Here is a 24,855-nt window from a genome sequence, read left to right as displayed (position 1 = left end):
CAACTGCAAAGATTCTCGTCTCTTCTATTCTCTTCTCTTTCTTTCGCGCATAATTGTCGCACAATTTATTCATAAAAGTGTTGATGTAATCCGCAAGAGAGATGGGCAAAGTTGCCAGTTATACCAGTGTTAACCGCAAGAACGTGAGGTATATCCAACGTATCGTACAAGGTTGCAATTACAAGTTCCGTGTACAAACTGTCTCCTTCGTGTAATCTCTATTGTACGTGTGTATACAAGGAGAGAAGAGCACGTAGAGGAATGCAGAGCGGGCAAGCTTCATGAAGGTGATATCGTTTAATTGAAAGCGATTACGTGACTGTCCATTTGTTCAAAATTCTAATATTCCTTTTGTTGATCAAGTTTCCCTTCAATCGAATCATATGCATTAAAGTATTTGCATAGAAATACTCTTGTGACGATTTTTTCTTTCTTTTTTTTTTTTTTTTTAAATATAATGAGAATATTCCACGGCGAGCGAATATCCTTGGATTCAACGATGAACAGTAATTCACAGTGGTACGATTTATTATTGATCAGACGTTGTTAAAGAGGAAGACCGTTCTTTCGTTTCAATGTTGATCAAAGAAAGAAGCTTAATTCTTATTTATTTGCTTTTTTTTTAAGGAAGATTTTTACATGAAAAAAATCGATGAAATTCACAGATCTTCCAAGAGCTACGTTTCCTCCCCCTCCTGATATCGATATCGAATTCTGGATAACTCCTTCACGTGTCGTTCGTTCTCGGATAAAAATTACAATAAAGCGACACGTAGCCCATCACTTTCACTCAGCCGTACCGGTATCGCGGTGTTCACATCGCGACCAGTCTGGTGTAACAGCGCAGATGCATTAGAACATCGAATATCGGTGTTGAATAGGTTTGGCAGTAGTAAAGGCCATTGCTCGTCAGACAACGGGGGACACGTTTCTATTACACGTCCCGTACCCGATTGTCGATGAAATATTATTGCGCCCCTAGATCAATGCGGCTATTAATGCCGCTCTGTGTATTGATACACAATTTCATACGAATAATCGGCAATATGAAATTATGAATACTATGAATTTTAATTACCAGTTCAATCGCGCGTGCGATGAAATATCATCATGGAGGCCAGTTTCAACGGGCAAAATTTCACATTCGTCCAAATTAATTCGTCGCATTTATTATATTTTTGTAAATTTCGATGATCGTTTGAAAAATATTTTTCGTTCGAAAAAAAATTCGTATCCTAAATATAAAAAATTTTCACTCAACTCGAATCATAACTCAAATTGGATGTTACGCTTTATCGAGAATTGGATTTTTATTTTGAAATGATACGAGAAATTAATTATCGTCCCATATCCCGTGACCCGTGAGACAACCTGCAAGAATCCACCCGTAAGAACAAAAAGGTCAGAGACCGGAAATTCCAATCTGATAGTCGACACACCCGTTTGATTCGAGACTCCTCGAGGTTCACTGACTCGCATGTCTCGCATGCACGTGGAAAGATTACGGCAAATACTCGATTTTGAGAACGAATTTGATATTATCCAATCGTTTATTTTATCCGCTATACAAAAATCATTATTTCCAGTCGCAATTTCGTTCAGTTAATATTGAATTGATCGTGAAAATAACCGCAAACACGAGTCACTCGATGGAACAGCGTTCGTTGATCTTGGAAAGATCGATGTTTTTTCATAAAACACTTCTAATTTCGTCTTCTTCGGATAATGAAAAGAATTTTGAAAGAATTCTCTGCTCGTCGATCGTTCCAATCATCGAGGATGGGATATTTTAGGGAATATCGTTGGTTAAACAGGCTTGATTAAAATTTTGTAAGTATAATACGTTTCTTCCACCGTGGGAATAAAGATTATCCTGTCCCAAGTTTCAAAGTTTTTTTCTTCAGGTTGACTGAATCGAATGAGCGCCAAGTCTCAACTTCTCAGGAGAAAAATTCTCTCAGGATATATCTTTTTATTAATCCTATTTTTATCGTTTTTCTTCTCCCCCCCTCTCCCTCTCCTTTTTCACGTTTCACACGCGTAACGAAGAGAAGAAAGGAAAAATAGAATGGCGCTGGAATGTCGAGCTGCCAATCGTTTAATCGTTCGTTAGAATTCGATTGAGTGGAAATTTTTTTCGTTTAATTAATTCCCTCCGTAATACTTATTATTAATTCTTTCGTCGAAGACAGCTCCGTTTGGAAACACATCGTTTTTTAATATCCCATCTTGAAAATTAATTTAATACAAATGAAACGAACCGTCACTATTTGCAAAATCTCTTCGACAAGTTTCATCGATTCTTTTAAACGCAAATTATAATATTAATTAATATTCCAGGGAAACTTTTGATAAGAACGAATTTCAATAAACGAAGGATATCTAATTGAAGGATATTTCGATAAATTGATCTTAAACTTTAAATCAAACATGAGTGGAAATTTTCGAACGAAAGAAAAAAACGTTATTAAGATATTAACGTTATTGAATCGAGATTTAAAGCAAACTTCGAAGTCCACGTAGCGAACAAAAATAAAGAATTTTCATATATTCCTCGTTTCCGAATAATTATTACGATTGAAACGGAAAGGAAAAAAAAAATAAACAGAAAAAACGATATAATATTACGTTAATTAACAGTCAATGTGAATTCAGAGAATTAACGCTGCGTAAGTTTGAATTAAACGAGCTTTGAGTCTTCTCTTTAAGTCTATTTAATTTCGTCGAGTATCCAAAAGCTTTAATATTAAGATTAATTACCGGAGTTCCCGTTCCGCTTTTCTGCATCCTATTTCGAAAAGTTTCGTTCAAATTAGAAAATTATCAATTTGTTGATGTTTCGATGAACGAACAACAGGCAGATGATATTTTTCACAGATTAACAAAATGTGTTCTTACGATGGAACGAGTTAAAAGTTCGAGCCTGAACGATCGATCAGAATTCTGTCCCTTTACCTCAGAAACTGGAAACTGACCACAGATTGATCAGATTTTTCCCTCCCTCAGAAAAGAAAAAAAAGAAAATCTAGTTAATCTGTACACGAGAATTCCATTCTCCATTTTTTATTCTTCTCGTCCCCTGTTCCCCGATATTAACCAGTATTTTAAACATCGTGCCACAACGAAAATTTTTATGTCCCAATTTTACGACAATATTGCAACCTCGCATCGCCGTGAAAAATGAAAAATCTTCCGCCATCTTTTCCTTTCTTATATCATTTCCACGATGCGTATTACTTGTCAACGTGACGCGGAGAGAAACGGGAAGAATTACATCACGAAAATGTTACTTTATACTCGGCGCTACCTTTGGACGAGGCTATATCGCGACCAAGTGGAAACGTGCAAAGGATGTAATGGTCGAAAACGATCGAAACAGCGGGAGTTGAATCTGACGCGAGAGTATCCTTTCCTCTTTAATACAACACACGGGTCGTGACCCGGTCTTTATCGACTGTGCATACACGTAAGGGTGTCTCGAGCACTCTTCGACCCTATCCCTCGCATATCGCGAAACAAATATTTCTACAATTTTTACGCGGTGGTTGAGGGAAGTCGAGCGTGATAACATGGAATTTTTCCCCTGAAACAAGGCAAGTTTTAAACGGAATTCATCCGACGATATTTACCCCTTTGAAGAATAATCTAATAGGAGGAGGGAGGAGGTAAAATATGATGAAAGAAGAAATCGGAGAGAGAAAAAATTCTTCTTCTGAGAAATTATTCGTACAATCGTCGAAACTTTTCAAACCCGATCGAAAAAACTAAAACGAAAGGGAAGCCTGATTCGCGTCCAATTTCCCCGCCAATTTCCTTGGAACTCGTTGGAATTTTTGAATAAAACTTCTAAACAACATTTGCATCGGAGAAAAGAAGTAAAGAAAGGAAGAAGTAAAGAAACGATATCCGGGAGGGATATCTGTTTCACAGATAAGTAAAATGGAATATGATTAAAAATGGATGGATATTATTCCCCGAGGGTTATCGAGTGTGTTTCCCTCAAGATAAGATGCTCGTTATAATAGTTTGCGACTTCTTCTTCCCGATATTGCCAACGTTTCGAGATCGTCCTTGACATTTCGAACCGAGACAACCGAACTTTCTTCCCGATTCGTTGCAAGAATCGACAACGATCGAAATTTTAAGGATCAAACATTTGCTCTCCGCGAAATACGAAATGTTTAGATATCGAGACGGATTTTAAATTAAACAATTTCGTGCCTGTGCACAATTCCAATCTTTTTTTGGAAAATTCACGATGAATATCGATACTCTTTTATCTCAAATCGAAGCGAAAGAAACGAATTAAAGAATTGGACGTTTTTTCCTCGAATCGAACGAAAGCTAAGCTGATAAGAAGACAGTTAAGAGAAGAAGAAAAAGAATGAATTCGAACGTAGCAGAGATAGCTTGCTCGAAGAAGAAAAAGAATTAACATAATTAAAGCGAAAAATGATCCGTGGAAATCGATTCACCTCCTGATAACTATCGAAGGATTTGATAATATCCTTTATTTATTCTCTCGATATATAAAAGAAAAAAAAAAATAGTGGAACGACATCTCATTGGACGATGGTGGGGCTCGAATCGATCCTTTTAAACAGTTCATTAATACAGTTTGTAAATTGATTGTTCATTCGTGTTGGACGGAATTTAATTCGAAAGCTCATTTTCATGGCAAATATCTGGCCGGCGGGCCAATGCTAATGCCATTTTGATTGAAATCGAAATTCGATCTCCGGGAAAGAATGAAACTTGTTTAGAGGGCGTAACAAAGTTTCGTTCTTCTACGTCAAGTTCGATCCTATTAACTGCAATATGTATGGTAATTCGAGTCCAAAGAAGATTCAACGAAGACTATTTCCAGGCAAAAATACTTTCGATCTCGATATCGGGAAGATACATGGATTCCTGATCGTACAAATCGACGCGAACGAATCTTTCGATAGACCATTCGAATTCTTGCCTTTATCTTCCTTTCCATTCGAACGACTTCACTTTAAAACGATCCAAAAAATTCATGCGTGTAAAAGAATCACTCGTGTCGTTCTCGCTAACAACGCATCTCTAATTGTTACTCTCCATTGTGATCGCATGTTTGCATCGCACAAACGAAAGAGAGCAGGCCACGGTATAACGAGCAATCCCAGATCGCTGCGAACAACGCTGCTGGAATATGATAATTCGGTTGGCTGGCCTTGTTTGAAAAGAGTTGTTGAGCTGTGGATGAGAAAATTGAAAACGTTGTCGAGGCGAAGACGAGGCTGCTTCGCTTGCCTCGATCAACGAACCTCCGAACAATTCTGCCCGCAATTTTAATTAATCTCGATCTCGCGACGAATCGCATGAGAAGAAAGAGCGAGTCTCTTCGCCGTCTAACCTCTTCCCTTTTCTTTACTCACTTACCGTTATTCGAAAGACGTTCTCTCGGAACGAACGTAACAATCCCGTGAGAATAAGAAGTTCGCGTTTCGACGCCAAGTTCGTGACTAGTTTTGTGTACGATTCTGGCCAATCGAGACGGAGTTCGTACAGCGAACGAGAATTAAGCAGGTTGAAAAATGGAACTACCCTGCAGTTATTCGAATGTGTATATAAAGAGAGACAGAGAGAGAAACAAGTTTGTAAATTGAAAAGACGTGGAATCTAGCTGAAGTAGCTAGTTCGATCTTTCCTTCTCACGTATGTCACGTAAACTTTGTAAAAATTTGATTATTGAATTTAGAAGTTAATAAAAAAAAAGAGAAAGAAAAATAATGATAAATTAGAAAGAAAGAAAGGAGAGGTGACTTTCAAGTTGCTCACCTTGAAACGAGATCCATTAATCCACAGTGATCGCTTAATATTCCAAACCGCATATTTTGATGCGATCTACCTATTTCCATCACGTTTACAAATTCCATTTGCCCATAACACTGGAAAATTTATAGTTACGGGCGCAGGTCGAACGCGAAGGTCGCATCGCGTTTCGTTATCACTCTGCCTCAAACGTTACTTTTAATTAGCGTTAGAGCAATCGTTAGATCCGTCGCGTAGATAATAAAGATCGATAACAGTTTCGACTGTTTGCGCGCGATCAATTTAATAAACGCTTCTCAGGTTACGGAATATTCATAACGGAATCGTGCGTCGTCTGCGAGTATAAATGTTCTGGATAATTAAAAAATATCGTTTATGCATAGCGGATACGATCTGAGAATAGATATCTTTATCTTTGGATATCGCGGAGGAATAATAATAAAGAAAAGAAAAAAAAAAAATTCAAAAAAAGGAAAAAGAGCTTTACGATATCCTAACCCTGTGATATTTTTAACGCTCTATTTGTAGATTCGAGGACGTAATAGATGTATTATTCGATATCTTTTGCAACTTGTCCATTATATACAGGATTCGAAAGCGCGCGGATCAATTGATTTTCTTTCTTTTTTTTTTTTTTTTTTCAATAGTGTCGAATTACCACCACTATCGGATAATTGCGCGTAATTGATTTAGCTAAAAGCACGCTTTTGATTAACAGGTTCATTATCGAGAATTATCGATAGTCACGTTCGTTAAATTATCTTTTGCCCCTCGTTTGCCGATTCTCGCCTCGTGTTAAAAAAAAAAAAAAAAAGAAAATGGCGCACGATCGGTCCTTTTCTTCTTTCCTTTTCTTCTGTCTTAACGTTTATTTAAGGTATAAGGAGAGTCGTTATTTTAATCCGAAATCGGTTCGTGAAAATGCTGAAAGCGCAGCGAGAGAGCGTTGAACGATCCCATCGAGATTCGTCCGGTTTCGAGATTAGCAAATCGAAAAAAAAAAAGGAAAGAAACGTCGTTAGAACGACGGTTTAAGCTATTCATACGCGCGTGCAGCGAACCTGTCTCAAAATTATTCGAGTATCCAGGAATTGCAAACATGTCTTTTCCACGAATAGGACTGGCTTTCGCGAAATTCAATCACGATGATCGAGTTGACAATGAACTCTCTCTGCCACCGATTAATCCAACTTTGAATTAATTTCGTGTTCCGAAGTACGAATGACCCTATTCGAGGCTCGAATAAGGTCAGAAAACTTGGATATTCCGGTTAAATAGTGAAATTGATCGATAACGTTAATTTTAAAAAGGAAACGTAGAAAAGGGGTTATTTTTTTTTACAAAGTTTCACACGTTTTCCTCTAGTTTCCTTTTTTTCTTTTTGTTCTTTAAATCGTTTAAAATTCACGGGGACATTTTTATTTTTTTCATTGTAAAAGTTTTTTTTTTTGTTTAAGAGGCAGATAATTGAAGATATCTTCGAATAAAGGGGATTGACTATTGTCAAAGGAGATAACGCTTGTGGTAACACGATACAAAACGTTTTTTGCTTTCCTCATCATCGCCTCACTTAAGGTTGAAGTTCATGTTACCCCCCAGGTTTGAAAAATGTTTTTCAAAGACGCTCCTTCTTTAATCCTTCCCCATTCAATCGGCTGATAAAATTGCGAACAAAATTCACACGGTATTTGAGAAACTTTGATATTTTCATATATATATATATATATATATATATATATATATATATATATATATATTTTTTTAAACTTTCATGCGGATAATTCAAAAAAAAAAAATTCACTTTTGCGATACAAAGTGAAAAGTCAAGCGTGAAATTTCAGTTTTGCTTAAAGAATTTGAAAAAAAAAAAAAAATAACAGTTACACGTGAAATTCTTAGCTTGAAAAAAAAAGAAAAGAATATTTTTATCCAAATCTAATATTGTTAACACGTACACGATTATTCTCATCTTTTTTTAAACGATCCGACAAACGATTTCCTCTTTGCGAAACTCAATTAACCGTTGAATTTACGTGTTAAAATTTGTGAAAAGATCGATTAACCGGATGGAAAATTTTCGTTCCCATCATCAGAGATTATGCGTGGAAAAATGGAAAAATAACAAACAGATTGATATTCGATTTGGAGGATTAAAAACAAATTAAAAGAGGAACGCTCGATTCGTGTTTCGCGAACGAAAGAAAACAAAAAAAAAAAAAAGAAAGAAAGAAAGAAAGAAATATGAATATTCAACGTGTTTGATACCGGGTATTTATGAGAACAGTAGCTGCGCATTCTGCGATCCCTCGAGCGATAGAAATGCCTTAACCTTTTGCCGAATAAGATCGTGTGTTTATGCAACATTACGAGAGAACAAACATATTCTTCTTTGCTCCTTCCACGGCCATTTCAGACATGACACAAAGGATAAATCTCTCTCTCTCTCTCTCCTCCATATGTACATAAATATATCGCAAACTTTTTACATCGAGATAAGATTCGAATTTCCCATAAGAGGCCATAGCGTTCTTTCTCAAAGATATCGCGAAAATTTCTTCTTTCCTCCCATCCTTAATATCAAAAGTTACTCGTGTAACGCGTAATTTTTCGCGTTTATACGCGAAATCTTTTCATCGACGAATAAAAAAGCTGAACGTATTTACTCTTGTTGTATAAAAAAAAAAAAAAAAAAAGAAGAAAAAAAAATATGGGAGAGAAACGTAGTTGTGCAAATAATAATCAACGGCTTGTTTAAAATATATACGTTGTATAGTGGAGTTGCAAAAAAAGGGAAAAAAAAAAAAGGAAATAGAGTGTTTTTTTTTTTTTCTTCTTTTTTGCTCGATCAGGGTTTACTCGCGAGGTTTTTACAAAGAAACACGGGTGCTATAAAACTCCTCCGGGCAATGAAAATTTTCCAGTCTTTTCCCCCGTTTTTCCTCCGCGGTAAAAATCACGGATGATATAACGGAGGGAAATAATTGTACGCGGAGAAAATTTGCAACGCGCGATTCTTCGTACTTTTTAAAAAAGAGTTGGAGAGGAAGGGACGATTAACATTCGCTTCCGTGGAATTCTTCGTTTAATTCTTTGTTTAACGAATGACTCGAGAAAGCCAAACGCGAGATATAACCGTTTAATTTTAATCGGAACGTGAAGCGTGAACGGCCATGAATAAAGATGGAGCGAAGTACGAGGTAAAAATTTCAAGGAGGAAATTTAAATCCGTCCGATTAAGATTATTTCGATTTAGCTGCCTTCCGCCTCTTAAACATTGTCGATATCTCTGATATTTTATTAAGTAATTATATTCCGATATTTTATAGAAGTTGATCGATTGTGTGCATTGCTTTTTCTTTTTTTTTTTTTCAAACAAGGGAAATCGACCTTTGGGTCGCTTAAAAATAATTCCCTTATCACATTTAATTACTTTATCCACCTCCTACGTTTCTTTGCGTCCCAAGTATTTACTCGCGGTGAAATATTTGTTAGGATATTTGTTGCCAATATTTGTCTAAATCTAAAATTAAACCGTCCGTTGTTGTAAAAATCTGTTCGAAAATCTGTTGATAAACACAAGTTCGTCGTAACATTTTCACAAATATTCGTCCAAACCCGTCGAAGATGGTCACCAGAGGAATTCGAAAAGTGTGGCGAGTTACGTGGGAAATTCATAGTGGATGAAAAATTTATGGAATACGGAAAAAAAAAAAAAATCGTAACTCTTCTTCGGGAAGAGGTATTAAACATTCGAAAACTCTTTACGACCGGCGTAAGTAAGTAAAAGAGTTTCATCGCCCCTCCTCTCCTGGAAACTTCTCAGCGGGGATGGATGATTGCCGACCGAGAAGAGAATGAAGAACAAGGGTAAATCAATTAACCATAATCACAGAGTCGATTTAACGTGCAGGAAGTGGTGCAACGTCGACGAGATAATTGTAAACGGGCAAACATTCGAAACGGACCGCCAGAAATATTCCCTTCGATATCGTTCTAATATCAAAGCTGTCGCCTATTTATACCACCGAGTTTAAACGAGAATCGGAATTAAACGAAATTCCCCCGATAAAAGAAGCAGAGGAAATTTTCTCTCAATAACGAGAAAATAAATTACCCCTAGGTGTCGTTAAACCTCTCCTCCAATACGATACAAACCAATCGCATCGGAATTTTCTTCAACCAGAGTTCAACCTCTTTCATAAATCTTCGAATATTTATCCAGCTACGAGGAAAAATCCGCCAAAATCTTCCCTTTCACATTGGAAAAAAACCTTCTCCCCCATATAATTTCGTACTCTTTAAGATCGATCCTACCGAGGGGGGTGGAGGGAAAAATCGAACGACCAGATACGACACGATAAGCAGAAATCGTAGTAGGATCGTGGTGGCTAAGGTCGAGCCCACAATCACGGGGCGTATCACCGAGAGCGTCTCCGATCTGCGCGTCACGCTATTCGCTGGCCAGAGCTGCGGGGCGCGTTCAGTCTGCTCCAAGCCGCGAACGCGACAACTTGCGCCGCGACCGGCACCCAACGCGAACGCGAAAACAAACCGTGTTACGTGCTCCTCTCCGCTCCCGTGTATCGTTGTCCCGTTGTTATAGAGGATAGACAAATCTGTCCTAGAGATAGATTTTCTAAAAATTCTTCTGGTCAGCCTCGCGTCTCGACACGAGGCCGTCCATCTCTCGTCCAAAGCGAGGAGGGTGAATTAGTCGTCGTTCGCGATCGTTTGCTCGGACGAAGACCGTTTTAACATATGATACCAACGGGAAAGGAGGATACCTCGCGATCGTACTCTTTGGTGGACGTGAACACGTTACCACCGTTTCTGTACACGGAGGTAAGTCGAGTAAGTTCGTTCCTCGTGCATGCTTTTTTTCCTTTCTTTCTCTTTCTCTTTTTCGACTGATCGATATAATCGTTCGAAATAATCGAGTATTAATACGAATGATTTCTCGTGCGCTTCTCTCCCTGGATTTTAATTAATATTCGTCCGTGCTTGAGACTCGAAGGAAGAGGAGCTCGATTGCGTTGATTCGTTCGCAAGGTGACGTGGGAAACAACGTCGGACATTTCGAAACGCGGGGATTGGTATGAAAGAAAACAAGAGAGCAGTTTGGGAACGTACGTAATATAACTACGTATCGAATGAAAAGCTTCTGTGTGGCGTAGAACGAAGGATCGATTGTGACAATAGCGACACTTGGTGTTGACTTATCGCGAGGATGTTATTGACACACACGGGGAGAACGGGAAGGAGTAAATAATTCAAACGAGCAATCTTTAAAACTCTATTAACGTGATCGCTCGTTTCAACGCCTCGCTGGGTTCCACGGGGGACAAAAACAATTTCGAACGACAATGGTGTTTATAGAAGAAGAAGAAGAAAGAAATACAAACGCTACAAACCGTGCAATTACGCGCGAGAGGAAAAACGCCTCTTTTTCAGAAGAGAGTTTGTAAACAGAGAGAATGATTGGGCGAATGACCCTCGTTATCCATCGTAGAAAAACTGCCCGTTTCGATTAACCGTTGATCAATTATTTGGGTCAAATTTTCAACGTGGAATCGGGAATTTTTCAATTTGGGCGCGCTAGTGGGTCAAGAACGCGAACCACGGGTTCCACGGGTTTCGTTCTGTTCCACGGCCAGAGTGCGAAACAATGCAGGCGAGGATTTCGTCACGACGTTGGAAAAAGGGGATTTAAGGATGATTTTAATGCGAGATAACGCGAATTTAATTCGTGGAATCGCTTCTGGGAAATTCTTCGTACGCGGAGATATAATTTTTCCCCGCTGCACTGGCTAATTGGATTTAATTGCGAAGGCGTGCGCGTGGCACGCGGAGGAATAAAACTTCGATTATGGAACATCCTTTTAATCGTGGTTGCGGCGTATTTCAATAGATTTTTTTTTTTCAAGAGTTTTTCCAGTCGTTGTTAACATTTATCTGTAACATGCGTCTCCAAGTCAAGTCGCGACTTTATGAGTTTCAAAGTACTTTTATTCTTCGTATAAATTTATATAAATTCTTTTTTTACAAGGAAGAAATTTCTTCGTACTCGATCTTTTGATCGAACTTCCCCTTTTGTACGAATTCGTTCTCGAAGAGTAACAAAAGTTTCTTTCTTCTTGGATTTCCTCTTTACACGAGGATTTATATACCATTCGAAATCTGATAATAATTTCTTTAATGATACCATCGCAAAAATTCTCGTTCCCGTTAAACGTTTATCCTCTGTTGTTATTCCACACAGAGGAGGGCATTAATGGGGAAATAAAAGCAACGATTTAATTAATGCCACGATCAACGAGTTTTCTCTTTAACGGAAATATAAAATATAATACGTATATTAATTTCAAATAGAAGGTAAATCAATCGATCTCTTCGGGGAAAAAATTCAACATCTTCGTTGTTAAGAAAAAGTTGGTTTGCCATCGTTTTTAATCTCAAAATTTTTTACAGGTTATTTAAAATTCATATGAGTTGAATCTTGACGAGAATGATCGCGATCAAAATATATCGATTTTGTTTTTCTCGATAGGAATTCTTAACGCGTTCCTTTTTTTTTTTCTTTCTTTTTTTTTTACCTCGTCGTAAAGACGAGATGCAAAGCGACGAATCTGAACCGTCAGCATTCAACATCTCCGAGATCACGGCATCAATGTCCCACGATACAAATTATATTAAAATTCCCTCGACTTTGTAACATTTCCCATAACAAGATTCAAGAACCTCGTTTTTCTTTACTTTCCCGTTTAAATATTATCATTCGTAATATTTATCTTTCTATTTCTGGAAAATCAAAAATCGTGGAATTCATTAATTTCGAGAATCCACGTGTACGTGTACGTGCAATTTCAAAAGTTTTAATTCCGCGTATCTTCTTTATTAATTTAAAAAATAACACCTCGTTACTCGCACAATCATAATTTACTCTCCATAGAGAACTAGTTCGTGCAACTTCATATTATTCTTCCCGTTGATTATCGACTAAAAATAGTACGAACAAAAAAGAAAAAAAAAATAACTCGTTCATATCGTACATAATTAAGACTCTCTCTCCTTCTATATATAGCAAGCAAAACCCTAATTACTCGTTATTCCGCATTATCCATCTTATGGATAACGAGTTGACATTTAACGATTTTTCATCTCTAGAATGTTCCATCGAAAGGAAGCATACATTTTTATATATATATTTATTCACGAAATTCTAAATCGTTCGAAACGTTGAACAGATATCCTTCCATCAAGTCGTTGCGAGCTCCACGAGCGTCTGACACGTGAAAGACTCGTACCACTGCGCCACAGGGACACCCTTTTCCTAGATCCAAAGGTTGTATCGCGTCCGGCCAATCGTCCAATCGGTTGGATATAAAATAAGCGCATTACGTTCTATTTTTATTTCCACGATATCGATCGCGAATCGTTAATAAGCGAAATTGTACAGAGTCAGTCACGTTTACGAGCAGCGAATCGATGAGCGCGATGCTTTCGATTCTATACCGTTTTCCTAGTTAACCGGCTTAAAATTCGCGCCGAACATATTGAATGTTCGAGGGAATCGCGTGCTATTCGGATATCTTATTTTATTATTTCTTTCTTTCTTTTAAGCTCGTGAATTTTATCGTTGGCGAAATAATAAAACTGGGATTTCTGGGCTATCAAATAAGCGTAAAAATTCCGCCATTGTGCCGCGATTAATCGTTAAGCATGATTACTGCTCGCATTTTCCGCGTCAAAGAGAAAATCCTGCCTCGTGGAGGAACGTGGAGGAATCTTGCACACGAGCAAACTTAACCCGCATCCTCCGCGTAATTAGCAGCCGACTAATGCCCCGTTCCAAAACGCATCAATTTTCGCTCTATCTTTGGAAACTTTGATATATCATATCCGAGGAAAATAACGCTCCTTCTTCCATATAATTTTTCCGTGGCGGGTCGAAAGAACGGATAGAGCGCGATTCAAGTCGAGAACTGATGCTAATTAACGATACGGAGAATACTTTTCACGAGTGAAACTGCCACGAGTCTGATAAGTAAATTGCGCGAGTTTTTCAGCATTTATCGCGACAAGAGAAAAGAAATTCTTGCGACAATATATCTTGCTTACCACGAATTTCTACAATTATCAATTTTGATTGACTGAAATTGAAATTCTTTTCGATTCCAAATATACGAAAGAGGAGAAATTCGTTTATAATACAGCTTATTTGTTGCATGATATCGTCACGAAATTCAAATATTATAAATTCACGCGAAATTCTCTCGATGAGCGAAAAATAATTATTAACTTTCAAATTTATCAATGGTTTTCGACAATTTATACACGCGCATAAATACGCGGTATCGAAATTCGGGTAGCTCACGCCCGGTTGTAAACCAATCTGCATCTTTGCAATAGCTTCCTGACGTTGAGGAATTCACATTGCTATGTGCGTCTCGATAATTCCAGAATGTCTGAAACGTTATGCAAATAACGTGGAATTAAGGACGAGGTGATTACGTTTTCGCGCCCGTTTCGTTTCGAGATTATTATTAGCATAACCTAGCTTTGCCAACATATTATCACAATTTTTATTCTCCCTCGTTGAATCCATTTCCCGTTTTGTTTCTCCGAGTTCCCGCTCGAAATACCCGTTTTAAATTATTATTATATAACTCTTAAGAAAAGATTATGCACCTGCCTTCCCTCGATATTGTTTATATTCCCTCAACAAATGGCGGATTCCGTATTCAAATGTAATTCCCGTGGATGAACCCACCAATGTTGTACGATGGATTAGATTGAATGGTATGGGAATTATTTATATAAACCGTGTGTGTATATATATATTTGCAGACCGAAGAAAATAGTGGATTAATGGAACGAAATCTCCCCGATGAATTTTCAACGATGTTCCAAATGTTAAATAGTACGAATTCTACTTGACTCTAGATAGGAACAATGCGAACACACAATTTCCATTTCGTGAATTTTTCATCCCATATACACGAAGAATATTATACGAAATGCAAAATAAAGGGAGGAACAATGGAGACGAGGATTAAGATTCTCATTTCAACTTGGCCGATCTCGTTTCGCTCCATTTACTGATTCGATACCCGTTCCTTCGGATAGCCTGTAGGATTCTGTATTCGAATCTTCGTTTGCGCGACGTCTGAGTTACGGGCAACGAGATAAGAAAGAAGAAAATGTCAGGGAATTTAATTTCTTTAACGCTCGTATCGAAAAACTTTTGATACTTCGACTTTTGATTTCGATAATTCTCTTGTAAAGAAAAAATTATCACGAAACATGGAAGATATCGATGAATTTGGATTTAAAAATCGATAAAAAAGAACGTGTATCTTTCGTTTAAAAAGTTAAAACGATTCGAATCCATGAAGAATTTCGTAAGAATTAAATGGACTTTGCGATATGCATCTTTTTCATCCTCTCACTCGGAATTAAAAAACTGGCAGTGTAAAATTAAACGAAATGCGTTCCAGAGAGACTTTTTTAGGCGAGATAGCCCGGTCATTCGTTTGAAAAAAAAGAGAACAGAACGGGGCGTTTAACAGATGAACAACAGCTTCAAACTTCAAGCTCGATTGCACGTAACTTATCCTCACGAATGCAACTATTTTCACGATTGTCACGAACTGTATCCCATTTTGTCGGGTAAATATCCGGCAACGCCGAATATTCGTTATTCTTCTCCTTCTTTTTTTTTCTTCTCTCCCTTTCGAAAATTTCATTTCGACAACTTTTGTACTTTGTTTTTTATCTTATCGAGTCGAAAATTAAAATCGTAGTTGTAAAAAAGAACACAATACCAAATGAAATAAAACTGGGAATACAATTGGGAATAAAAGTAAATGTCGGACAATAAAAGTGTTTCTTCTATTCAGATTTATATAAGTAAAAGGAATATATATATATTATAAAGGTGGGCCGAAATGTTATCGATTATAATTGTTTATTTCGAGGTTCTGTATCAAAGGGAACTCTCCTTCTTTTTTTATTTTTCCTTTCTTTTTTTTTTATTGTCGACAATATGACATTCGGTTGATCGATCGCTCGTTGCTTGTTAAAGCAATTAACGCTCGAATATCGCTCCCCCCATTCTCGATATTTCTTTCTTTTTCTTTCTTTCTTTCTTTTTTTTTTCCTTTTTTACGTTATTGTCGGAAATTTCTTTTGAATGAACGACCTGTGCGTCCGCGATATACTTTCGATTCCATCCTCGGAAAATAATAACAACAATTTTCCAAACTTGGTTAATAAACGTTGTTGCGCAACTCACGCACAACTCGACCACGAAGTTTCTCCCTCTCCCTTTCTTCTTCCAGTAAAATTTCTAATCGATTCGAAATTTATATATATCGGCGAGAAGTTGAAATCCCGAGGCTCATTTCCATCGAGCTGTTCGAATAAATTTCCTACCTAGGCTAGAAGTAGTCAGGTTACATCCTCCTTCGTTCCATCTTCCATCTTCCTCGAACAATTTCCTAACTATCCTTTAACACCCCCTCCCTCCCTCCCTCGAACGATTAATCCACCTTTAACGATCGTTCTCACACACGTTCTCCCTCCGTCCTTCCCAATCCTGAATGAAAATATCAATCGTTCCGATCAATGGAGATACAAATACTTTGATCTTTAGATGAACGATGAATCCGCGAAATCCACTTTCCTCCGCCTTCCGAGGAAATGAGAAATTTTTCTCGGTAACGACGTTTACGATGCTCGCATCGATCTTGAAAAAAGAGACGTGTCTTCTCGGATTCTTCCCGTAACGAAGCCTCTCGAGCTCCTCCCGAGAGGAGATCTCGTTCCACGCTCCCCCTCCCCCCTTTCGATCCGGCTTTTATCTCCGACTTTCTCGCTACGAAACCAGGTGGAAAAATTCCCCCCTTCTTGGGGCGATGTTGGTCGCGATAGAAATTGAGAAGAATCGCGTGCGGTCTTGGAAATTGGCCTTGATTCCGCCCCGTTAAACTCGCCTCCCTCCGCCTCCCTCCGTCTCGCGGACGGAGACAAATGAATTTTCGGGAAGAATGGATGGAAGACGGGCTCCGTGGGTTTGCGCGAGGGATGAAGGATGGTCCTCCGGGTCGCTGCTTTCTAATTGGGCTAATTTTCCCTGGTGGAATAATATTTTCGCGAGGGTGGGTAAAGTGGTTGTTTTAATTTCGTGCACGATGATTTTTCTCGGCGACCGAATTCGCTGTTTCGCGGGATTAAATATCTTAAAGTGTTTCAACTTAATTTAGCGAGATAATATTTGCGGGAGACCGCGATACTTTAATTTAAAGAGGCATGTTGTATCTCGATTCGATTGGTTTCTCGATCCCTTGGAAGGAGTTCTAAATTTCCAGTTGTTCAGAATGATCAGTTTACAGACACTGTTAAGATATCAACCTGATTATTCTTGCTTCCTCATTTTATTGTGTATTTTATTCTTATCTTTAAAATTTTTAGTTTTCAATAAAGTTCTCGTTCCAAGATCGATATGAAATTAATGCTCTCGCGTGATGGAAGCGAGAAGAGGATCACTTTTCCAAGAGAAGCGAAATAAAACGATGAGGTATGGTGAACAGGCTGAACAGTGTTTCCTTCTCTCGTTGAATAATCGTCGATCTAACGAGGAATAAAAGTTGCGTGCAAATCACAATGAAACAGGGAAAAGAGTTGATAAATCAGAAGAAAAATTGTCGCTCGGATCGGAACGAAAGTGAGGCTTGATCAAATGTTCAACTCTGTTGAAACAACGATCGCATGTTCTTGTTATCCGACACGCGATTACGGAATTGGAAAAGGCATTATACAAACGTGCCGTGATAACGTGGAAATAAAAGGAAAATAGTAATAACGAGTTATCGAAACGATTAGCAATTGGAACGCGCACAATTGACGGCTTTTGGTTAATTAATTTCCGCTGTTGTGCAAAAACTGTAACTGCGTAACTCGAGAGAGGGAGAGAGAGAAATTTCGTTGGTTATCCGCGATTAACAGATAAAGAATTCGTTGAACCGTAACATTTTCTGCGTAATTGTACGCGTTTCGTTTAATAATCGAATCATTGCGAATATTTCATTCTTCGCATAGCCCTCTTTCGATGTTTCCATGCCTCCACGATTCCCATCGCGGAATATCTCGTCTTCTAACGTTGCAAATGAAATATGGAATCGCTCTAGTTTCCTTCTTCGATCGTGATTATACACAAACATGAAGACAATTAACGATGAAAAATGTGAACGTGCGAAACTACGACGACAAATTGATAGATTAAGATAGTCGATTATCATGTGTATCGTTTGAGACAAGAATCAGCGTCTTCAATTAAATTCCTGTTTAATTAAATTTCGATCGAGCTTTATTAATTTTGGATTTGACCGAGAAACTTTCGAAATTTCACCTTTTTTTCTTTTAGAAAAGTATGAAATTCTCTAAACAGAAGCATTGTGTGCTATTTATTTACTAATGCAACTTTTTCTCAAAGTAAAGATCTAGGTGGTTACACTTTTTATGTATAATGATTAATACAACACGAATCTGATTAATCGAATGACGTTCAATTTTATAATTCGCGGCTAATAATTGGAGAACTCGACGCTATCAATAAAATGCTCACTCGGTGGATTAAATCCCTTTGCTTCAGTTAGCGCGAAACGAGATTGGAAAAGCGTGAAAATTAGATTGACCGAATATAATGCGATATAAAATAATGAAATGAATAATTTAAAATAATCATTATGAATATATAAATTTTAACATTATATTACACAAATAAAAATGTAGAATCTTATTTAAAACGAGGATAACAGCGAGGAAAAATTAATATTTTTTCGGATTAATATTCTTCTAATTCGATAGAAATTGAGAGAGAATTACGAATCCATCCTTTCCTATCTTTATCGCGGCGGGCATAACATTGCAGAAAAGTTACACAATTAACGGAACGGAAGGCGTGCAATTTCCGTTCGATTCGTCAGACACTGCCGCTTCCCCTTCGAGAAGAGCAGCCCGTCGTCGCGAACATTAATTATCAGCGACCGCGCATCCTCTGTCAAGCTTAATGTTGGCGTGCCAAGCTATTAAATATCCGATGCCCGACGCGGAATCCAATTTTCCCAGGAGGAAAAAAGGGGGCGCCTCTTTCGCCTCGACTTCGTACGATTTCGAGGACGAAGAGAATACGAAACGTTTTCCTCTCTCTCTCTCTCTACTATTTGCGAGGGAAATTGAGAAAAATGTAACGAAAAGTTTCCTGCAGAATGAAATTTATATATATAATTATATAATAAATTTATATATTATTACTTTTATTTATTAATTACATTATTACTTTATAATACAGTTACTTATTACTTATTTGCAATTTGCTGCACATTTTCGATAGTTGAAAAGTTCGATTGAACTCTTTTTCTTTTTTTTAACAAACTTTAAAAATTGCGGAAAAGCTCGAAACTTTTCGCGAGCGGACGATTGAGATTCGTTCGAAGAAAAAGGGAGACGAATAGCGCGTAAATTCAATTACGATTCGTTCGCCGACGAAGGCGTTTCATTAAATAACGCCATCACTTCCATCACGTTGTTCGCTCACGTTTATGATTAATCGTTGCCCGAGCGGAACGCGACTCGCTTACCCAAGATATCGTGAAAATATTCGTCGCGATCGAGGAGCGATCGAAACCTCGATGAGCTCCGACGCCTACCCCTGCCACCGAGGGGATCTGGGTCATCTTTATAAAAGCCGGTTTATTACGTACCTGGCGTGTCCTCTGCCTTGCAAGAAATTGATTCCATACTGTTGATTATCTTTTCCAGGCTAACCCGAGGACCTCTGCTCGTACGTTTCATGCTCGTCGACACTTTGCATGCTCGCCAAAGTAAAAATATTTCGACGAAAAAGGGAAAATAAAGTATTAAGCCGATTAGCTTCTCGTTTCCTTTGCCCCAAGGTCTCGTTAATCCTTCTCGTTAACGATTTAATTAGAATTGGCAATTTTGTCGAGAGATATTCGACGGATATATCGTTTAACCTCTTTTTGCACGATCGAGAAACCAACGAATAATAATTAATAAGAGTTAATCGATTTCAACGACATTGCCTTTTATTCCTTAATAACGAATGAATTTTCTTTTCCTTTTTTTCCTCTTCTTTCATTTCGATGAAACGAGAGAGAAAAAGAGAGTAGAAAAGGTCGTTTTTCGATTTTCCAGGGATGAGAAAATGCCTCTGTGATGTTGCATCGGAGCACATCATCGCGACGCTGTAGAGCATCGCGGAACATGACGAATCTCGGCCACACCTCGCCGATCGCCGGACCAAGGGGGCGGCGCGCCAGCGTGGCGACCGACAAACCTGTCGACTTGCCACCGACGAGTCTCAGAGGAACCATGGAACGTCAACGTTCTCCACGCGGCAGCATCGTGCCTGATATCGCTCTCGATATGGGGAATGGCGTCGAGGTTGTTCCACGATTAATCATTCTTACCGTTTACGTCATATATATAATTCCTCCTTTCCTTATTCTTCGCAAACGTGCTCTAAATATCGCTCTAGATTATAACAATATCTCATAGAAGGGAAGAAAAAGGTAATACAGTGAGATCCTTCGAAGAAACAACTTTCTGTGGATCTCGTGACCCCGTTACGGACAAAAATTATTCCTCGAGAGTTCCTTTCCAAAGCGCACAATACTTCTTCTCCTTCCTCTTCTTCTTCCTCTTCTCCATACAACACGATCGACCGACCGTCAAATTGGAGAGAATGAAAAATAGAGATACTTCCTCTTTCCATATATATACACACAAATTGGCCTATGTTACGCGCAATTCCCTTTTCCCTCTTTGGAGGAACGGCGTGGAGATATCGTTGACCTTTCAGGCCATGAACCACAAACCGATGGCGGAGCGGGATCAGTACGCCGTGGACGCGAGGAGCGCGGCGTTCAACCAGAAGATGGCTCGAAGCCCGCGAAACTCGTTGGTCCCGGACGACTACTACCGAGCGTTGCCCCGGAACGGGGGGGTGGCGCGAAGCCCTCGAAACAGCCTGGTCCCGGACGCGAACCTCGGGCCGGACATGCTGTACAGCTCGAGGCACTCGTTGCTCCCCGACCCGCCCCCGTTGAGCCCTCGAAACTCGTTGGTGGCGGACGTGGCCCACAACAGGAGCCCTAGGAACAGCCTGGTCCCGTTGACCGGCTCGAGGACGTCCCTCATGTCCGAGAACGGGAACCTCGGCTCGGCTCGAAGCCCCCGCCACAGTTTGATACCAAACTGTTCGAGAAGCCCGAGGGGGAGCGTGACGAACATGGAGCTGGTCGATCGCAGCCCCCAGAGAAGCCCGAGAGGGTCCATAGCCTCGGAGTGCTTGAACCAGAGCCCGAGGGGCTCGATCGTGCCGGCTTACGAGAGATCGTCGCGGGGGAGCATCGGCGTGAACGAGGCGGCGCACCGGGGATCGATCGGGGCGGGCGAGGAGGAGGCGAGGAGCCAGCGTCGAGGCATCGAGCCCGTCGAGCACGCGATCGACAGGACGCCGAGGGGCAGCCTGACCGGGTTGCAAGAAAGGAGAGGCACGAAGGCGAGCCTGATAGCGCAGGATCCGAGGAGAGGCTCGGCCGATCAAGGTGCGTAATAATAAGAATTCATTCGATGGATAGAAGTTTTGGTATTTCGTATTTATTTCGCGGGAAGATAAATAGAGCCTTGATGAGATAGATTTTTTATTCTCTCGGCCAGAGAATATTGAAATTGAGAAAGAATTGGGAAGAGAGGGAAAATTAAAATCGTTGGCGAGTCGATTCGCGACAAAACAGGATTGGATTATTCGTTGAGAATCTTGTAGGTCGATTGGACTCGTTAGAGCGAGCCAATTTGACGCGACGTCTCAAGGGAGGCCGTAAATTTCATAGATTTTTTGCCTAGAATTTCATTGGACGGTGGAGGGAATCCAAGTGGAGGAATCGGATCGCTCGTTAAATTGGATTAAAATTATCCCGATTAATGATAAATTTCCGTGAATTTCGAAACAGATGGATTTTTCGAAATCCAATGATTGATTGTTGGAGAGGCATTGGATCGTTAGAACGCAGGATCTCTTAATGAAGCGAATAATATCGGCTGATCGTCTGATCTATTACGGATAACGATAGGAGCGAGTTAGTTAGCGTCAGTGGCTTCATCGGTTTTGACGCAACCGCATTAAGCCTTCTGAGCCAATCTCCCAAATGTGTACACAGCAGTTCGAGACAACTAGGCTACTGCTACGGTTTAGCTCGGAATACGCGCTGTATAAATTAGGTGGGCCTAAAGCCATCGCGTAGATTGCACACCGTTCGTCTATGAATATTGCTAATAGGATGCATCTTACCTATTATTGATATTTGACATTGCCTCGAATGAGTGTAAGGCAAACTTCTTTTCTAGTTCGTTTCTCTCTCTTTGATCGCGATATTTTCATCGTGCGTTCAAAAGATAAATAAATAAATAAAAGAGAAAGAGTTTAGAGTCAACTTCCCAACAAGGTGGACAGATAATCGGACGCCCACTCGTTGAACGATGATCTCGAAAAGGTTAGGTTGATAAAAGTAGTTTACTCCGGGAATTATATCTTTGAAAAGTGATAAATCATCGACGCGTTAAGGATTTAAGCGGCATTCTTGGTAATCGACTCCTCTCTGGATTGGAAACGCCAGTTCTCGTGAAACGGGAGAAAGATTCACGGGAAAGGAAGCGGCCAACCAGTTAACAGGGGAAAAATTAATAATTGGATTTTGTCGTGCCGACTCCGTCGTGCCGTGCCGTCGGGGATAAAGCGCAATCGCTCGAAATTGCTCGTGTTTCTCCAACTGTGATATCTGCTTTCGATTTATTCCCATGTATTTTATTGCGCCAGGATGCTGGCCAGGAATTCACGGATCGCGAATTCGGAACGCGTTGCTGTCCGATTTGTCGGAAATTTGGTAGATTAAAAAATAAAAGAGGGGAGGGCACCTCTCCCTATAAGAACGAAAATCATTTCGTCAGAGGCTCTATTTATTTTTTTTAATAGAAAAAAAATTATTTATTCCCAGCAATCAAGGTAATTGTTCATCTTTTATTGTGGAAAGAAGTGTCGCGGAAGGAAATTCGCCTATTTTTCTGTTTCTATCGTGATCAATTCATATATGGATTCAAAACGATCTATATCTAAACCTCGATGCATTAATGTACGCATAGAATCCGGGGCAGAATTGGACATCGACTAACTCGTGAAAAAGTATTCTCGAATAGCGTTACTTCAAGTAATTACTAACTAACATTTATTCGATAGCTGTATATCGAAATATAAACTTTATTCGTCATTTCAACTATTAAATTATATAATATACAATTTTTTTTTACTTCTTATAATATATATATATAAGCTAATAAACGATTATATAACTACAGTTTAATTTATAAATATAATTGTACGTACATGAATAAACTAGACATATTATATAAGATATATTAATATCTTGTATCAAAATAATTGATAGTTTCGAAGATATTTCATCTCGAATAATTATTCTAATTCACAACTTCGTAAATGAAGATAATTTTTATGATTTCGAACGATTCAGAAAGGGAGAAGATACTCGACCTCTCTTGAGACTTCTTTCCATTACACACTATAAATGTATTAATATTTTATATCAAAATAATTCCAAGCATATTCCAGTCTTGAATAATTATCCTGATACGATTTCATGAATGAAGATAATTTTTACGATTTCGAACGATTCAAAAGTAATCGTCTGAAATGAAGAAGATAGGCTTCGTACATTTCTCTTGAAACTTCTTTCCATTACACACTATAAATGTATTAATATTTTATATCAAAATAATTCCAAGCATATTCCAGTCTTGAATAATTATCCTGATACGACTTCATGAATGAAGATAATTTTCACGATTTCGAATGATTTAAAAATAGCTGAAATGAAGGAGATAGACGGCCTTTCTCGAGACTTCTTTCCACCGATGAACATACATAAATATATGTTTCAAGATTTTTGGCAATGTTTGTGCAGGAGTAAACGGGAATCGAAACTCCTCCCCTTCTCGGGAGAGGAAGGAAGTGAACACGGGAAGTGTGAAATCCCGCGGAAGCACGGTCCAGATCAATTTAGGATATGGGCCGAACACCTTCGAGGATTCGAGGCGGGCCAGCAGCTCCGTGTCCCAGGTATGACGCGTGTGTATTTCTCCTTCCCTCGCGCGCCATCCGATATTTGTTGCGCGTGAAAAAAGGAAGAAAATATTCGAAAAGAAAGAACGCGAAACGGAAAAATTGGATAAAGCCTTTTTCCTGCTCGCGCCACCTCTTGAAAACGCCTTGAAAAACCTTCCTCTTAGGAAAATTTCGTTAGACAAAGTACAAGTGCAACGCGGTTACAATATCTCGCGAAGCGTTCTACAATTTTGTGGAGAGATACGTTCGCTATTCTTCCTCGAAACAATTTTTCTTTTCTTTTTTTTTTTTTAATTTCTACTAATTTAATTTTACGTTTTACGCCACTATTCTACGTCTACTGTGAAATATGGTTGCACGAAGAATGTTTCGTGTATGTTTCCCTTCCCAATCATGATTTCATTTTTTACTACGAGAACGGTGGTATTCATGGTATAAAAGTATCAACGCGGAGATACTATACCCGAATAAAATATTCCACGCGCGCACCACCATCCGAAAACTGTTTTTCTTTCTTTCTTTCTTTCTTTCTTTCCTTCTTTTTTTTTTCTTTTTTTCCGCATCGTCGACCCGGTTATTGAATTTCGTTAGCAAGAACGATGCACATCGTTGGAATTTTAGCAGGGTAACATGCTACGATACGTACGGCAATTTCACCGCGAGATACGACCGCGTATTTTTCATCCTGTCGCATATTTCGCGATCTTATGTCCCATCTTCTTGGCCGAGAAAGTTTATACGAACGATATAACGAACTGCCTCGTGTCGTGCGTGTGTATGAGCGCGCGAGGCAGCCCGTTACAAAGAAATAACCGAAATAAAAAGCAGACGTTGGA

The 24,855-nt window shown here is 39.0% G+C and overlaps 1 protein-coding gene across 4 annotated transcripts in view; it reads left to right on the top strand.

Moving 5' to 3' along the window:
* Window positions 1-24,855, top strand: part of LOC100577635 — a 42,729-nt gene that overhangs the window by 3,548 nt on the left and 14,326 nt on the right. The window contains exons 1-4 of one of the 4 annotated variants that reach the window (XM_026439047.1): window positions 10,255-10,641; window positions 20,017-20,265; window positions 20,684-21,431; window positions 23,859-24,013. In XM_026439047.1, the coding sequence (XP_026294832.1) occupies window positions 20,038-20,265; window positions 20,684-21,431; window positions 23,859-24,013 (1,131 nt within the window). In that variant the 5' untranslated portion in view covers window positions 10,255-10,641; window positions 20,017-20,037. Of the gene's footprint in view, window positions 1-10,254; window positions 10,651-20,016; window positions 20,266-20,683; window positions 21,432-23,858; window positions 24,014-24,855 lie in introns of those variants that run through there. The other 3 variants (XM_006569049.3, XM_003251269.4, XM_016910765.2) reach the window with 3 other exon arrangements.

Source organism: Apis mellifera, linkage group LG2 (genome assembly GCF_003254395.2).
Source record: "Apis mellifera strain DH4 linkage group LG2, Amel_HAv3.1, whole genome shotgun sequence".
NCBI lineage: Eukaryota > Metazoa > Arthropoda > Insecta > Hymenoptera > Apidae > Apis > Apis mellifera.
Note: the sequence above shows the minus strand (reverse complement) of the source record. Positions and strands in the feature narration are given on the sequence as shown.